Source organism: Sphaeramia orbicularis, chromosome 12 (assembly GCF_902148855.1).
Source record: "Sphaeramia orbicularis chromosome 12, fSphaOr1.1, whole genome shotgun sequence".
NCBI classification, from domain to species: domain Eukaryota; kingdom Metazoa; phylum Chordata; class Actinopteri; order Kurtiformes; family Apogonidae; genus Sphaeramia; species Sphaeramia orbicularis.
This window is the reverse complement of record NC_043968.1, coordinates 56,976,238-56,994,637: the sequence shown is the minus strand read 5'-3', so window position 1 is coordinate 56,994,637 and position 18,400 is coordinate 56,976,238. Positions and strand designations below refer to the sequence as shown.

General features: G+C 36.6%; 1 protein-coding gene across 1 annotated transcript in view; it reads right to left on the bottom strand.

Moving 5' to 3' along the window:
• The window catches only part of megf10 (multiple EGF-like-domains 10), a 92,514-nt gene that overhangs the window by 14,235 nt on the left and 59,879 nt on the right, over window positions 1-18,400 (bottom strand). The window contains exons 7-15 of the mRNA XM_030149644.1: window positions 17,341-17,461; window positions 16,348-16,484; window positions 8,972-9,184; window positions 7,267-7,441; window positions 5,860-5,980; window positions 4,436-4,599; window positions 4,076-4,178; window positions 2,592-2,738; window positions 1,090-1,224 (exon numbers count right to left, since the gene is read on the bottom strand). Of these exons, the coding sequence (XP_030005504.1) occupies window positions 1,090-1,224; window positions 2,592-2,738; window positions 4,076-4,178; window positions 4,436-4,599; window positions 5,860-5,980; window positions 7,267-7,441; window positions 8,972-9,184; window positions 16,348-16,484; window positions 17,341-17,461 (1,316 nt within the window). The remainder of the gene's footprint in view (window positions 1-1,089; window positions 1,225-2,591; window positions 2,739-4,075; window positions 4,179-4,435; window positions 4,600-5,859; window positions 5,981-7,266; window positions 7,442-8,971; window positions 9,185-16,347; window positions 16,485-17,340; window positions 17,462-18,400) is intronic.

The window sequence follows — 18,400 nt, the reverse complement described above, 5'->3', positions numbered from 1 at the left end:
TCAGAGGATAACATTATAATAAATGGTGATAAATCACTTAGGAAAGGTTAAATAGAGAGAAAAATTCATTTGGGAACTGCCACAAAAGTCACACTGGATCCTTATGGGTTAAATATTAAATCATTACCTTAAATCTTGTATTTTCGATTGTATTTTAATAGTCAGTGATGCATTTATTACAACCTTTCAGAGAATGAGCATAGTATTTTGCAGAGAGCTTCAGCTGTCATTCACAAGACATACATGTATATTTACAGCAGATACACTGATTAAAATGAAAACAATCTTCACTGATACTGATCTAAAAAGGATTATAAAGTCAGTTTTACACCTTTATAGTTATTTTCAGCTCCACTTTTTAACTATGTAAATTATGCATCTATACTTCCATTGATTTTGTTATATTTCAGTGTACAGAGACGACAAACTTTATGTGTGGATTTGTACCAGAGATGTGTTCGTTGCTTGTATAAAACATGATCAGTCTAGGTCAAATATTGTTTTTTTGAATTATCAAATTAAATTTATTTATTTATTTAGACTGTGTTATTTTGGAGGGGGGTTGATTGGGGTTGTTTCCAGGAGAGGGGGTTAAGTCTCTCTGTTCCTTTGGGATTTTGCATAGTATTTATAAAAGATGTGCGGATACCACTAGCAGCACTGTGACAAAAACTGTAAACAAACAATTTAGTGAAAAAATTAATTTTGTAGCATTAGTACCTCAAAAATGGGCATAAAACATTAGAATATTTTCTGAAAGTGTTTCATTTGAAGGATTGACAAAATAAACCAATTATGTTGGCTAGTTGTACATAGACTGTATAATACTGGCTCCATTTCTACCCAGACCATATCACTCTAAAACACTGAAACTTGACCTTTGACCTTGAAAAAATTAAGTTCCATGACATTTATTGTGGTATGTGTGTTATATGATGAAGGAGAGTACAGGAGGGTTGTGGGATACTATTTTTAAGGCTGTTTGTGTTTTTGCATTTTGGCTTTGTTATTTTGTCCTTTTTGGAGCCAGAAGTGACCATAAAGGGGGTGGAGCAGGGCAAGGGCTCATGGTGTTGAGGTGTTACTCACCTTCATTGCACAGCGCCCCCTTGAACCCCGGCAGACAATCACACTGTCCTGAGACGTGGTGACACGGTCCATTGCTGTGGACGCACTGTGGGCAGGTCTGACTGCAGCGGTGGCCAAAGTAACCCGGAGAACAGACTACAGACGAAAACATTCACAGATTAGACTTAATACTTCTTTTTTTTTTTTTTTTTTTTTTTTACTTTTATTTAACCAAGAATAATCTCCCAGTGAGATTAAGAACCTCTTTTGCAAGGGAGTCCTGACCATGATAGACAGCAATCCAATCCACTTTATTTATATAGCACATTTAAACAACAAGAATGTTTCCAAAGTGCTGCAAATAGAATTGTAAAAACAACAAAACAAATGAAAGAAAATACACTAAAAACAATAAATAAATACATGAAACTACAACAATGCTATAAAGACAGCACCAAATACAACACACAGTTACAAGATTACAATTAAAACACAAATAACAGACCCATTTAACAAAAAAAAGTAAAAATTAACATTTACAAGCAGAATAAGAAAAACAGGTGCAAGTTATGGCCTCAAGAACTCTCAGTTTGGATTTAAAAGCGCTTAAAGAAATTAACTCAGTTTCCAGTACATGGACAGAGATGGTGGAAGGAAGTATTCATGATTCAGAAATCTGAAAAGTCAGCTGCTTAGCTGAACAGTGGGTGTAAGAGATGTTAAAAAGTGAAATCTGAAAAATAAGATTATAGCAAAATGACTCATTGCTTGTAATTACAATAAGTACTAATTTAGAAAATCTGACAAATCTGAGACAAGCATCCATCATTATGAGTGACTGTTAGATGCACATTTTGTTAATATTGAAGCCGATTTCCATCATTGTGTTGGAAGAAAAGACCCTGTAAGCTAAATTATGACTCCGTATGTTGAAATTACTGTCATTTTGAGATACTAATTTGTCATTTTCAGACAGTTTCTTGTTATTTTGACATATCACCTTTTTCTTCTTCATACTGTACATTCATAAAGTAAACAGACCTGCCTTGACTTTTTCCACTATTATGTTGTAACCTTCGGAGGGATCTGAGTGGAATTTGTGTTGCAAAGGGTCTACATACCCATGCCAATGTAATATTTCTGTTTTTAATAAATTTGCAAGAACTTCTAAAATTCTATTGTCAGTTTGTCATTAAGGAGAATTGAGTGTGGAAAATATTTATTTAAACGATTGTAGCATCAGCATAACATTAGAATAGTGAATGCAGTCTCAGATGTGGGTTTCCTTTATATAAATATAAAACTCAGCCCTAATAGCAAGATAATGACTTTGCATGTAGTGTTTTCTTTGAGTTTATTTGTATTATGGAGTTGACAACTACTAATATCAGCCTGCCGTGCTGCAGTAAATTCAGTAGCTGGCCTGTGTTTCAGTATAAAGAGCTGTTCATAAGCCCTTGAACCTGTGGTGCAGGAGGCCTGTGGTTTGGTGTGTTTTTGTGATATGCTGGTGTTGGACTCACTCCTTTGACAGGTGGTGCCTCTATATCCTGGAGCACATTCACAGGTGCCTTCGTCTGGAGAACAGGACGCTCCGTTCTTACAGTTACAGGGAAGGGAGCAGTTGGGGCCCCAGCGGCCCTCAGCGCACACACTGTCACAGTGAATACCTGTACACGGGTTATAACATACAATGAGCACATGGTTTTCATACAGTCACATAGATTAGAGCTGTACTTCATCCACTGTGTCTCATGGATTTACTATGAAAGAGCAAAGAAAGAATGAACACATTATTTTATCAAGTCAGTGACAAATTTACCATATTCTTAATCAAATCATAAATAAGATGGTGTAATACTTGTTTTAAAAATATTATGTATCCTATTCTTTGGTTTAACATATCAGAAATGCACTGAGAAATGGTCTTGGAAATCTTCGGTTTCTACAATTTGTGATGCTTTTTATTGTTGTATTACTGTAAAACATCATATACAGTTTCTGTTTTCTACATTGAAAACTAATAGCATGTGGGAGGAGAGTGAGAGGGCGACAGATTCATATCAATAACAGACAAAGAATGTGCACCTTCTCATTTTTAAGAGACAGTATGTACATATGGAAGATCCAGATGTTCAGTGAGTAACCTACTCATCACATTGTCTAAAAGGAAGACAATTATTACTGTTACGTAGATATTATGCAAAAATCCTCTTGACCATAATGTAAGATGCAGATGAACAACTTTAGACCATAGACATGAGAATCTGTAATAATACACAATGTGATTAAATGGAGAATCTGACTACTCTGAAATCTAAGAACTGGCGGTAAAACAACATTCATGACCAAAAATTAAAATAAGAGATGTAGTCTGGGAAATTTAACTAAAGGAGAAAATATTACAACATTCTGTAACTGTATAATTTCTTTTCTTATGATGCTTTTGGGAATGGGTCTGAAATATATTTTGTAGGATGAAGTTCATCATCTGCTGTGTTTTTGAGTTGTCCTTTAACATATATCCCCCTCCCTGCTCTGTGTTGATGGAGCAGCAGGACTGTGGAGTCCAGTGGATCAGGTACAAAGGCCTCTTTGAGGAGGCTAACTGCATGTTGCTAAGCCAGGCTGGCAATAAAGAATGTAGTAACTCTTCAACTGAGACGAGTTTAAAAAAAAAAAAAGATTAAAACCAAAACAGTCCAGTGTGCTGAGTTCTATAGTTAGATACATGCAGCTACAGTAATTTAACTAATGTGGCTAGATGTTAGGTATAGATTTATTTTATTTTATTTTGCAAATTGATTAAAAAGCTTTATTTTTTTAATCTCTTTAAAATAATACGAACATAGTGCACTGAACATAAGTAATTCAATAAAATCATCCAAATGTTTGATTACTTGTGATCTAAGATCTTGATCATGTCACCAACAGTCACTGTGAATTTTATGGTAAATGTTTGGATATTCCCTCTGACCAGTGATGCAGCAGTGAAACAGTGACTCACCGGTCCACCCTGCCAGGCAGCGGCAGTGTCCTGTGGAGTGGTGGCATCCATCTGCATGGCTGCAGTCACAGCGCTCGTTACAGTCCAGTCCATAGGTCCCATCCTGAGCAGGGAAACACACAAGCCTCACTCACATAACATCATATCATATCATATCATATCATATCATATCATATCATATCATATCATATCATATCATATCATATCATATCACAACATTTACAGGCTGTAGGTATCAAATACAAAGGTATGAAAACTTACAAAATCACTGTGTCATTCTTATGGTGCTAAATAGGTGTTTTATGACTTTATAAAACATATTTTCAGTGATGGTTGTAAATGACATATACTCTCCCAGACCTGACAGTGGAATTCACAGCGGTCTCCCCTCCATCCCGGGGCACAGGTACAGTGACCGTCCAGGGCGTTACATGCTCCTCCATTCCCACACATACAGGTGTGGTTACAGCCCAGACCCCAGGTCCCACTGGGGCAGTTGATAGAACAGTCCACTCCATGCCATCCTGTCAGGAAGATCAGTGAGATGTCACCGATATCAACTACTTCTGCACTCTGATGATGTCCTCAACAGTGCAGCTGTTTTGTGTTAGTCTCCCATTTGTACTATCTGATATACTGCAATTCTACTTCTTATATAAATATGTGTATAATAGCCTATGGAGTTTTATTACTTATTACTATTATTATTTTTTCTATTGTCTGTCTGTTTGTTTGCACTACATTATGTAGTCTGGAACAGTCTTCCTCTGGACATAAGGCAGGCATGCTCTGTGGATGTTTTTAAAGCAAAGCTCAAGACCCACTTGTTTACTCTGTGTTTTATGTCTTGATTTGTTTTTACTGTTAATATTTTTAGTCTTTATGTTTTATTGTGATGGATTTTATATCTGTACAGCACTTTGATTGAAAGCGCTTTACAAATAAATTATTATTATTATTATTATTATTATTATTATTATTATTATTATTATTATTATTATTATTATGATGCATGCACATTTTCTTGCACTTCATACTGTTGCTGCCTTGACTGGTGAATTTCCTTATTGTGGAATCAATAAAGTTTAATCTATCTGCCCTCTGACATTTTCTGTCCCGGTCCTGAGGGTTTTCATCCTTCATTACCCATCAAATCAACAGGAGACAGATGCAGCTCACAATGACACAGCATATATGAACAAAAAATAGCCGATTTATTTAACAAATCTAAAAGTAAAACCACCATTATGGAAAAACCAAGGTATAAATAATGAATCAATGTGAAAATAACTGTAAGTAGGACTAAAATTAAAGAAAAAACAAACTAAAACCAATTAATTCACCTAAATAAAATTCAAACTAAGACTTAAATAATGGAAAAACTGAACACTAACTATTTAACTCATCTTAAAACACTCAAACTAAAACTTAAATTTAGGAAGAAATAAAACCAAATCTATCTATCTATCTATCTATCTATCTATCTATCTATCTATCTATCTATCTATCTATCTATCTATCTATCTATCCATCTATCTATCTATCTATCTATCTATCTATCTATCTATCTATCTATCTATCTATCTATCTATCTATCTATCTATCTATCTATCTATCTATCTATCTATCTATTTCCTCTCTTTATCCTTCTGTTCAGTGCCAGTTGTCTGTCTCTGCGATGACAAATTGCTACATCCACCAAAGGAGATGTTTGTGTATGTATATATGATGTATGTGCTGTTTATCATATCTCCTCCCTCTCCCTCTCCCTCTCCCTCCCTCACCTGCTTTACAGGAGCAGGATCCGTCCACAGGTGAACACTGGGCTCCGTTCTTACAGTTACAGCTGGACGAGCAGTTTATTCCATGTGTTCCTACTGGACAAGCCACGGAACAGTTTGGACCCTGAGGAGGTAAAGCAGTCACAGATTTACTCCCAGATCTATCCAATACAACACATGAAGACAAATAACAGTACAGTGTTACAGGCAACAAAGTGTGAAATCAAATTTATTTTCATTTAATAGATTTGACATTTGACACTGTATTGTTCTTATGCTACTCCTACATATTGTTGTTGTGGTCTGGACAACTACCAGTGGGCAAAAGTATCATATTAATGTATTACATTACAGTGAAATGTTGATTATTCCGTTATGAAGGGCAAAGTTATAGCTTTTCCCTACTTTTTACCTTTTTCAAAATAAACATCATCATACAGGTTACATCGTACTAAGTGAATCGTGATCAATAAAGTGTAACAAATTATATACAAAATACATACAGATCCAATATAGTGTACTTTTAAAACGAATAGCTCTATTCTCTCTGTAATACCAAGAAATTACTTTTTTACTAATAAATTTAACCCTTTCATGCATAGTGGTCACTACAGTGGACAGCTATTCTCCAGCTGTTCTCTTGTATATTCATGGATTTGGTTGTTTTAGTTCCATATCAGCCAACACAGTGGACACTTGTGCATCATCCTAAACACTGCAATTCATACCATTACTGTAACTTTATGTTCTTGATAAACCTGATCTTCAGTGACATGTTTGAGTGTAAATCAATTGCTAGTTATTATTAGACTGAAATTAACAGTTTTCATAAACAAAAAGTTTTTTTTAGTATATTATCTCCGTGAAGTGAGTAATAATTAGTGTTAGAGTATGTTATATTGATATCTGATAATGCGTCTTAAATTCATGTTTCTTTGCTTCAAAAATTAAACACATGGTGTCCAGCTGAGTGGACATTTTTGTAACTCCATAAAAATGAGATTTGTTAAAAAAAAAAAAAAAATTCTATCACATTGTTTTTTTAATGCCTAAAGATGAATAAAAATACTCAGGAAAAAAAAATCTTGACTAAGGTTCTCATAATTCATGCATCAAAGGGTTAATACTAACATTATAAAGAAACAATAAAGTAAAAAACACAATTTTGTACGTGCACCAGCTTTTCCTGTTCGTTATGGTATTTGTATTAGCCCCTTAGTTCTAGGTTATTATATTCAAAGTCATTCAGTTAGGAGTTTTCCACTGCTGCCACTAGATGTTACTAAAGAGCCAGCTTTTGGCTCTGGGTCTTCTGAGAGTCTATCAGAACAGATGATGGGCCCACAGCCAAGTACAGTTAGACACAAAAACATCTGCAGGGAACATGACATTTGACCTAAATGTGTTTACCGTGAATCCTGGGGCACAGATACACTCTCCGGTCACACTGTGGCAGTCAGCACCATTCTGGCACTGGCACACCTGCTGGCAGGACTCGCCGTAAAATCCTGGGGTGCATGTCTCGTTGCAGTAGAGGCCAGACCAACCGGGCTGACACGAACACTCCCCTGACATCGGGTGGCAGCTGGTGACAGAACAGAACATACCAGGGTTGAAGACTTCACTTACTTCTAGTGGAGCTGTAATCATAGGCCTGCTGTCATCAAGTTCAGTCATTGTCAGCTCGTACTGAAATGTAACTGTCCCGTCCTCAGACTGTTTCAAAAGGTTTGTTTTCTAATCCCCAAATGCATCAATCTGTGTGTTTCAACCAGTTCTACCTGCTGTTTCGTCTAGCCCTGCCTTCAGTTCAGTGTATCTACATGGTTAGATTCCTTTGTAACCTTTTTGTAAATATTCATGCTTCATTATCATAAATATAGAAATAGTTCACACTTCTGTCAAAATGGTTCTGGTGAATCGGTGCTGAATCACAGTCCCTGCATAGTTAAAACCAGACTGTATAAATCACAGCCTCTCCTGATACCACACCGTGTTTTCTGGACTGTTTTGAATCTTTGAATTTGGCATTTGACCGTCATGATCTTGTTTCTTTTCTTTTTTGGATTCAGAAGCAACAAGATCTGGAAGGTGGAGCTGTACAAGAATGAAGGGTGAAATCAGCCAAGCTAATGCTAATGCTAATAATTAGGTTGGAGTTAAGTATTGCTAAACTCTATGAGATGTGTGGTGATAAAAAAAAAACAAAAAACAAAACACACACACACACATATATATATTTATATATATATATATATATATATATATATATATATATATATATATATATAGCAATTGTCCTGTTATTGTATGATAACCCCTCAACCATAACTTCCACTACCTGAAAGGAAAACAAAAGTTTGTTTAGCAAAGACAAACACCACATAACCTGCAGCAACTGCCAGCTACCCACCTGTGATGGCACCCACTGACCATACTAGCCACATCATTAATGGTACATGACTTTTATCCAAAGTGAGGAGGTGACCTGCAGACTTGTCTTCATAAACAGAAAAGTTAGCTGCAGAGACCAAAACTATTTTGTACCTGGTTGCAAATGTTATTTCTTGGCATTTTAATCAGGGGTCTATGGAGATGAACTTGGTTTTGGAGCCAGCTTCATCTCGGAATCTGTGGAACTGCAGGTTTTGGCTTCATTTAACGGTCTACTGTAACACTGTCTAAATGCTGAATCCATTGGGTATTGCATAAGCACTTACAACACAGGACATGAATGAAAGCAGACCACTGTTTGTTTTAGACAGATAAGGACAGGAATCAGAGGCTCCTGTTGCCCTTTGAAAACAGTTTTCTTTCACCACTTGTGCAGGATTGAGACGGACAATGATGCACTGAACATTTTCATGAAGTTTTCCATGCGCGCCATCAGGGTGGAGCTTAGCTGCAGTGTTTGTTCCTAGATGTGTTTGACTGACAGCTGGTCCACCTGACACAGCGGCTGCATTGAGAAGCAGCGGGACATCTGTTCTCTGCAGCGACACATGCAGAACTCCAGCTGTGTCACACTCCCTGATCACAGACCACCGGCCCCCAACAGTCCGCCTGACATCAGACCGACAAACAACTAACACAAAGACTGTATGGGTCGACATACCTGCGTGTGTTGTGGACGTAACAGGGACACTTCTTATCACACCTGAGGCCGTAGCGTCCCTCAGGACACAGTCGGGTGTCACATGTCTCCCCTGTGTATCCTGGGTCACACAGACACATTCCATTGGTGTGGTAGCATTTGCTGTTGTTCTTACAGCGACATGTCTTTGTGCAGCCTGCACCATACGTCCCAACTGGACACTCGTCCTGGCACCTGTTGAGGGGATGAGTTTGACAGACACACTCAGTCAGTCATTGGTAAAGATGGAGGCAATCACAAACATACAAGCATCGATTTATGTTGTTTGTAAATGCATTATTTAGTATATATCTACAATTTTAAGTCTACACACACTTGCTATACCTAGAAGATGGTCACTGTAATGATTTTAAAGATATGCTCTGTATTAGGGATGCACTGATACCGCTTTTTTCCAGACCAAGTACGAGTACTTACATCTGAGTACTTGCCGATACCGAGTACTGATAAGAGTACTTAATAATCCCATTTCAGTTCTTAGTTCCTTTTGTAAATGTGCTTTATTGTTGTTGTCATTAGTCTGACTGGAAAAAGTGCTGCTACTGACATTTGATGTGTTGGAATGAGCATTTCTCAATTAATCCACCAGGGGGCACCACTCTTAATTAACCATACTGGACAAATACCACAAAGAAGAGTAAAGTTTTTTGAGAAGAAGAAGAAAGTCAGTAATAACAAACATGGAGACGACAGAGGCAACACTAATGTGATACTAACATTGCAGCGTTTTCGCTGGTAAGGTTTAAAAGCTTCAGCAGGTAGAGAAAAGAGAAATGACTGATGTTTCGTTTTCACTTCCTCTGGCGGTGGTCCGCACCGCTCCGTACTCCCAGTGGTATTCTCTGTCTGAGTACGCATCCGCCAGCACCTGGAAAACGGATGGAATGTACGCATAGGACGGACAGAATGCTGCGTCCGTATCTGTCTGTGTCTTTAACGTTACTTGCAGTCAGCATTACTTTTATCACCGTCATTTATTTTGAAAAATCTCCACACTCTTCACACTCCCCACACATTATTCCACCGCCACGTACCTGCTGCACTGAACTGTGAATGTCACACGGCCGTAAGTGGTATCGGTGCATTTGTATCGGATATCTTTTACGAGTACAAATACGAGTACACACACTGAGTATCGGAACCGATGCCCGATACTCATATCGGAATCTGTGCATCCCTACTCAGTATTTTCCTATAGTTAACAGACATAAACAGTTTCCTACATGGCTGCAAAACATACATTACACACTGTAAAAAAAGGACAAGATTTGGGGAAAATTAAACTCATATCCTCTTGAGACCCCGAAATGCATTTTTGTCCTCTGTAGGGGACAAGAGTTTCATGGCTTTACTTACAAAATAAATAAATACTGTCCACTGCAAAGGGCATTTTATAAAAAATAGCTGACTAAACTGTTAGAAACAATTATTTAATGTTAAAAAAAAAAAGCCAAAACTTTTACTTTCCTGGGTCTCAGGAGGATATAGAGAACAAAACTAGGGGGGCTCTGTGAATTCAGGTCTTGTTTTCAGTATCTTTTAATTCAGACACAATAATTTCTGCCACTAGGGGTAACTCAATCAAACCATCAAAACGATAATAAAAGACAAGTAATGGAGAATAATAGTTGTTTTCACCACTGCAGCAGATGAAAATCTATCTGACACAAATCAGGCAAAAGTAAATTTTACTTACTATGTCACAGTTCGTGGATGTAGGGTATTTTATATTATATTAGTTTTATTTAGTGATGCATATTCATGCTTTCATTCAACTTTAATAAACTCAAGTAACAATAGCAAAAATAATATTAAATACTAATTTAACCTTGTTGAGATGCCACATATATTGATACATACATACAGTGTAATAAAATACGCAGATAAATCACTTCATAAATCACTTAAATAAATCACTTTATTACTACAATTACTGTGTAGAAAAATAGCAAGAAAATGATACAAAAATATGCAGACAGGCTTAAATATCATTTATATTACTGTTAGTTACTGTATCCCTTTAGGTAAACAATAAAACATATACCATATGCAATGACATTTTCAGATGTTATACAAAAATGTTTCATATTTTTAGCCTTTTCTGCATTAAAATAAAACAGCATATTTTGTTGACTTGTATATTGTGCCTTTACATAAATATGTCTTGTAATGAGTAAATTTAACCGAGTGTAATAGACACGGTCCAATTTTTAATGCATTTAATATATTGCACAGTTTTCATTGTGAATATTGTAGTTTTGTTGATTCTGTGTTTGTACAAAATGACTGAAGAACTCCATTATAGATGTATATCTGTACATATACACATGGAAAATGAATGTTGAATCTACTGGATTTGCACAAGGCCTCTGAAAGTAACTGAAACCAATGGTGTATATTATTAGTGTTTTAATTTTTAGGCTCCACAAGAACTAACCCACAGCTGAGTGATGTGTGTTTCTGGGGCAGGATTTGTTTAAGCCCAAACTGAGATTCTAAACAAAAGAATGTTTGGAGCAGAAATCTGTGATACTTTTATAGTTTGGGGTTTTGGTGTTGCCACATCGCCCTCCAATTTAAGTATCACTGTCCCTCTGTGACAAGAAGGGAAAGCACTGATCACAGCTGACTGAGAATGTTCTGACAGAGCTTTGGCTTGTACTTGAAGGTTTTTTAGTCCGGATGTTTATTTCATTCACAGTGAAATGGAAATTGACAGTTAATAGTATGTTTAATGTCACAGACTGAATCAATTAAAATGAATCTGTCCTTTTATAAAAAATACACACACTGGAATCTCTAAGGCCAAAACAGTCAAGATTAACTGTAGTGATTGAAGTTTTTTCTTCCTGAAATGTTTCTCTTAATGGGTGTCTGATGTAAATTCCTCCTCTAGGCTTTATTATTATCTAAAATATATTAGATTAGATTAGATTAGATTAGATTAGATTAGATTAGATTAGATTGACCATTGACCATACACTAGTTAACTTGACTCCTTCAACACATCATCCAGAAATAAATCAGAAGTGGAAAAAAAGAGTATTCAACATCATTATCCTGTAATAAACATTAATGTGACTATTATTAGTATTTAACCAGCACCAGTACCACTCGTATCTATAAACTCACATATTTCTTCATGTTAGATATTCATACAGTTATAATAATATAGAAAGATGCATAAATAGATGTTTTATCACAAAAAATTTAAATAAATCAGCCTAAGTTCACTAGAATGATCCAGGATATGGAGACCTATATGACTTTTTGTAATTCAAGTGGAACAAAATTAAACAGATATATACTAAATACAGACAAAACAAGGACAACTAATTACCGACATGTTAAAATACATATTTGTGTAACAAATATGTCCTGTTTGTGTATCTCCTGACCTTATTTCGCCTGTTTATGTATAAAACAAACTGAATCTCTGATATTAACCCTCAAAGACCCAAACAGCCAGCAGTGACAAAACACATCAACTGACCTAAAATATTTAACTACTTTTCAACCACTAATCCTATTAATACAATTCATTCATTTGGGTAAACTACAGTTTATCAGCGACATTGAATGTATCTTTTTTGGATGTTCAGAAGCTCCATAGTGAACATTGAAACACCATCATTTTCTACATCACTTCAACCAATAAATCATATGCAGTTTGACAAATAAGAGCGGGTATAGATGTTAGTTTTTATGTTGTGTTAAGGATATAGTTTGCTGAAAAAAGACGTTGCTAAAAAACTTTTCTCTTCAGGTTTCTGTGATTTGATAAAATGAACTTTGAATTTACTCTGGGCTTTAATAAACATCTGATCAGTAAATTAAATACCTGATTTTCACGGCAAAACACAGAGGATATTAATTTAATGTTCTTTCTATGTGCTATCATCCATTCATTTAGGCTGAAATCTACCTCAATGTTGGGAACACAATGCATTACAACTAATGTAACAAGCCTCTTTTACAAATGTAAGGAATGGAGAACAGAAATGTATGTATAGGGAGTAAAAGTAAAAAGTTGTTGGAAAAATAAATACTCAAGAAAAGTAAAGATATACACTGAGCAAAAATATAAACACGCCATGTGACACTAAATTTTAATAGCATTAGGTGTTGCACAATATATTAAATCACACACAATTTATTTTGTTGATCAATGTGGTACAGATTACTGTCCGTTAGAACACAATAATGGCGTCTGGCATTCAGGGACATTCATGTGGACACGGTGGGGGAGCGGTTAAAATCACCTCTTGATATCTTGTGTGTCCACCATTGACTTCCCGTAGAGCGACACATCATCTTCTCATTGAGTTGACAATATTGTCAGTTGTGGCCCATGGAATGTTATTCCACTCCTCTTTCATGGCTACATAGAGCTATGGGATGTTAACTGGAACCATTCTTGCATGATTTGTGACATCTGTGTCATGGTGACATCTGAGGACATGTGACATTTGGAGGTGTCCTTTAATTGTCCCCAGTGTAAGGAGTGTCTGAATACTGTTAACACTGTCTGAGCAGCATCTGGACCTGCCACAGCTGGGTTATGGGTGGAATCACTGGATCACTAAGTAAGTGCTCACTCACAGAGATGGACACAAAATTTGTTTACAAATCAAGAGAATTAACCATGTCTTACAATTCTAACACATCATGAGCTCATTTTGGGCCACACGTCTTGTGTTACACAAATATTGTACATGGTGCGTTTATATTTTTGCTGAGTGTAGTATTTGCTCAGTTACTGCTCTGAATGGGATTAACCTGCCAGTGAAAATACTTCCAAACCATATAGTCCTATCTTAAGTGGTCTACAGTACCTGCAATCTGGTACGTGATTTTACTGAGTATAAAAAAAGGCAATAAAATCATCTGTGTTTGCTTAACATTTGACATCCTCTTGGTTTTCCTTGAGAGAAAACACATTTAGGAAGCTTAGTCAGTGTTTTCACAGACGAATGTCGGCAGAGCAGCAAACAGGCTTTAGGTCCATATAATTAGCCATGTCAGAGAGCACGCACCATATACTTAAGTCGACCAGTGACGGAACAGGAATAGCCCATCCAAGTGCACTTTTAAAGTAAATAAGGGTTTGAGGGAAGCCAGACGTCACAGTATAGCGCTGCTTGGAAGTGGGTCGGCCACGCCACTCCCTAACCCACTGGAATCCATTAGCAGGATACTCTGTGTGTATGTGTGTGCGTGTGTGTGTAGGGGGGTATTATTTGCCCTACAGGAAGTAGCAGCACCAACAACTGGAAAATGAATTGCACTGCTTATTGGCAGTGCTTTGCAGAAATGTGGATGATATATTGAACTGGCTTTAACAGATTTAACAGTGCTGTCAGCTGTAATGAATGCAAAATAAGCACAGCGCACTACTGCAGTATGAGAAATCCTGTTGGTATATCCAGAAAAATGCACATTATCTCTGAAAAAAAAGAAAATTAAATTCATATTTGTCACCCTGTTTTCTTCCCTGCTGTAAATGATGGGGTTGGAAAAGAGCATTTCATTTTCAAACCCAGTCTGATTGGGTGGTTGCACTGGTAAACGCGTGTACTGTAATCAAAGGAGGAGATAATAAAGACCCACTGCGTTCATTCTAAACTGTTTGTTTTCAGGTCCTGTACTGTGCTTTTAACTCTTTGCCACATTAGCTGAAGCTTCTGTTCATTTCCAGCCACAGCAGTGATTCAGGAGAAGTACAGAGCTGCAAAAGAATGAGCTAAACAAATGTTCATATAAATGAAAAGCTGATGACTTCACACGAACACTTCTAGAAAACAGTGTCTAAGAAATGTCTCATTTACTTATTGGTAAAAAAATTAAGTCTAGTAAAAGTCAATAGAGTACCATTTTGTTTAACTATTATCTATTTAGAAGTTATATGTAATAATCAAGAACAAGTCAAAAGATGTATAAAGCTTCTACAAAGTGGACATTATGAGCAACTTTAGTGCAACATGCAGTGTACGTACACCAATTACACAATCTTTAGTCTGTGCTTTAGATGATGGAATTCTGCATTTTTTGTCTTTAAAGGTGTAATATGTCATATTTTAGAATTAAAGTGGTTGTGTATTATGTAGTACTAGTGCGTTGACCCTTGGGGTACCATGGGTCATATTAATACAAATATGTAGGAACTGAAGGTAGTGAACGTGTCATTCCTGTTTTTAACTTAATTTCCCATCATGCAGTGTGGTACTGCACTTACGGTCAACCGAGCAACGTGATTGTGAAGCTATTGTATTCCAAAATGACTAATATCTCCAAAAGTATTCGTCCTATCAACTGGCCGAGATATTTAATGTGGAGATGGGACTATTCCTGAACTGTAGATACCACACACACACACACACACACACACACACACACACACACACAGACGCTCTGAGACCTTCCAGCATTTTGATATAAATTGATATTCCAAACTCTCACCAGCGGGGGGAAGTTCCATACCAGAACACACTTAGGACTAAAAAAACACCAACAACTCGTTATGTATCCACAGACTGTATCACTCACTGAATAAAATATAAAACTCACTGCTTACACACATCTGTATTATAGTATCATCAAGTTTTCTTCTTCAAACTAAAAACTCATAGTCGATTATTTTGACAGTTGGTCAAAATAACATTGCATCTTATAATCTTCACCTGCTGCATCAGCTGATAGTTTACATTATAGCCCTGTTAGCTTAGCTCTGTTTTTGGACAGAAAACAGCCACAGTAAAACCACCAATCACCTCCGTTTTCTGTACAGTTTGTGTTGTCAGTAGCTGGACTAAAGATCTTTTTGGAATCAAACGAACAAGGTCAGAACTGTCACACTTTATTCTGAACTGTGGATCAACAAACAGCAACTTAGCAAAGATAATAACATCCCACAATAACTCCATTCTTTTCATTTAGAGCTGTGTCCAGTGGTGAAGACAAAAACAGTGCTTCTAGCTTTTATCACTTTGTTACTTTCTACTGTAAAAGTCTTAAAGATTCTAAAAGTTGTTTCTTAGCAGTTCTCATTAATCCATTCATTAGAATCAAACATATTGTGAGTATTCATCACTTAAGGTCATGAAAAAAAAAATACAATATATTATCTATTAGCAAACACGACACAGCAGATAGATTTTCAATTAAGTTCCTAATATTAGTAACTTGATTCTATTTGCAGGAGGGTTTAAAGTGTTATTTTCTAATCCTATAGATTATGATATCCTATTACATCCTGGGTGAGCAAAATGAATGTGTTACTGACAGTGTTATGACATTGTTCTTCACTCTCACAGTTTTTGGACAAACACTGTTCTTACCGTTCTCCAGTGTAACCAGGGCTGCAGAGACACAGTCCAGAAGATGAAACACAGAAGCCGTTGTTGTGACACTGACATTCCTGGGAACAGTTCTGTCCGAATCGTCCTTCTGGACAGGGTTGACCACACACTGTACCCTGAACACACACACATACACATCTGAGATCATGTAGGTTATCTCATCTGTTGTCCCACTAATGCATACTGACAAGAAAAGAGTAACAGATGTTCTTCATCCTGCATTTAGACACTATCCTGCTTTCATACTTAATAAATGCTTTGGCAGGAAATCACAGAGCTGCTATTACAATAAGCTTTTCCAGTGATTTTAGGAGTCTTTGATATGCCTGTCTGCTTTGTGTCGAATAGACAAACCAGGGAATTCTGAATCTCTGAGAGGCTTTTAACTTTATCAGACGGTATGTTAATGGGGCGCCTCAGTCTGACACATTCTGCTCTGTTATCAGCAGGTCTAATGATACATGTCTCTTCTTTGATGATTATGTTGTGCTGTCAAAAACAAATCCTAATTTTCCTTCTTTTATGATCACTCCTCTGCACTGCAGGGATGCAGATTATTTTAATAGATTGTTTGGACTTGTTTAAATGAACACCGCAACAAGTCTTTCCATTCATACAGCCTATTCAAAGATGCTTCTTTGTAAGTGATAATGCCATGTCTCTTGCTCCTTCCCTGGAACTTGTTTGCTCTATTCCAGAGTCACATGAATTACGTTTTTGGATCATATCACTTTTAAAGACAATATACTGCAGATTTGTATTATTATGCACATAAAATCCAACTGCATGTACCTGAAAAATAAATATTTGACACCGTTACCTCAATGTCACAAAGTGTCTTTGAAACTACAACACTAAATTCAACTTCCAGCCCATGAATGTAAGTCCAATTCCATCAGTAATAAATGCAAACCCTTAATATTGAGTTTAATACAGAGTTAAATCAGATAGACGGAGTGTTGGGTTGTGTACCATCCATCCAGCGGGACAGGAACACTCTCCGGTGACATGGTGACACACTCCTCCATTCTGACAAGGACATCTCTCCTCACACTGCTGCCCGTGTTTACCTGGAGGACACAGGTCTTCACAGCTGGGGGAAAAATAACAACAAATTCCAATTTACATTTGTCTACTATCGAGTTACAGCATTCAGCTTGAATGCAACAAAAACCCACAGAAAAATCACTAAAAGTGGAGGCCCTGTTGCGTAATCGTTTGGAAACATACACTATCTTCACAAAATATAACACTGTACTGATTTTGTTTTGTATGAATGTAAGCTAATTGCAAATATCTACACACTTCACTGTTTTTCACTATTTTTGCCTCCATAAAAATATTGCACTTGAGTCTTGCATGTGTCACTACATTTTCATTTAGCAAAACAAAGCTAATACAGCTAGCTGACGATCTAAAAGCTGTAGCTGTAACACAACAAAATTCATTATTGCTACCATCCTTGTTTGTCTTGTGTCTTAAATAACTTTCTCATATTTAGTACAGTAGTTTTTTATATGCAGCTAAGCTAACAGCTAACAGACCAATAGCCTACTGTACAGGTACCGGTTTTGTAGCAGAGGCAAGTTGGCTACTACTGTGTGCTTGTAATTGCAGTGTTGTTATATGTTTTGTATATTAATTGCACAGTTGGTATAATGTGGACAAAAAAAAACAAGTCTCCAGAATTTTATAGGTCTTCAGTGTTTGTATTTATCCAGTCAGGTACACAGCCAATTGCCACATGTTAACATCACTGGGTCTTTGCTGCATTTTAAAGGCCACTGTTGGCTTCATTTTACGACTTGACTGGTTATCCAATTCATATTTATAATTCTGAGTCTAAGAATCACACTGTGGCCATTGATACCAGCTCATCCTTTATGTAGGGGGAGTTTGCATTATGGGAGTTCTGTATGTGATGTATGTCCTTCATACTTTTCTCCACAAGAACAGAAAAAATTTGTTTGTTTCCTCATGGTGGCAAGAACAATAACAAAGTTAATTTTGTCTAGGACATTTCAGACTTCAT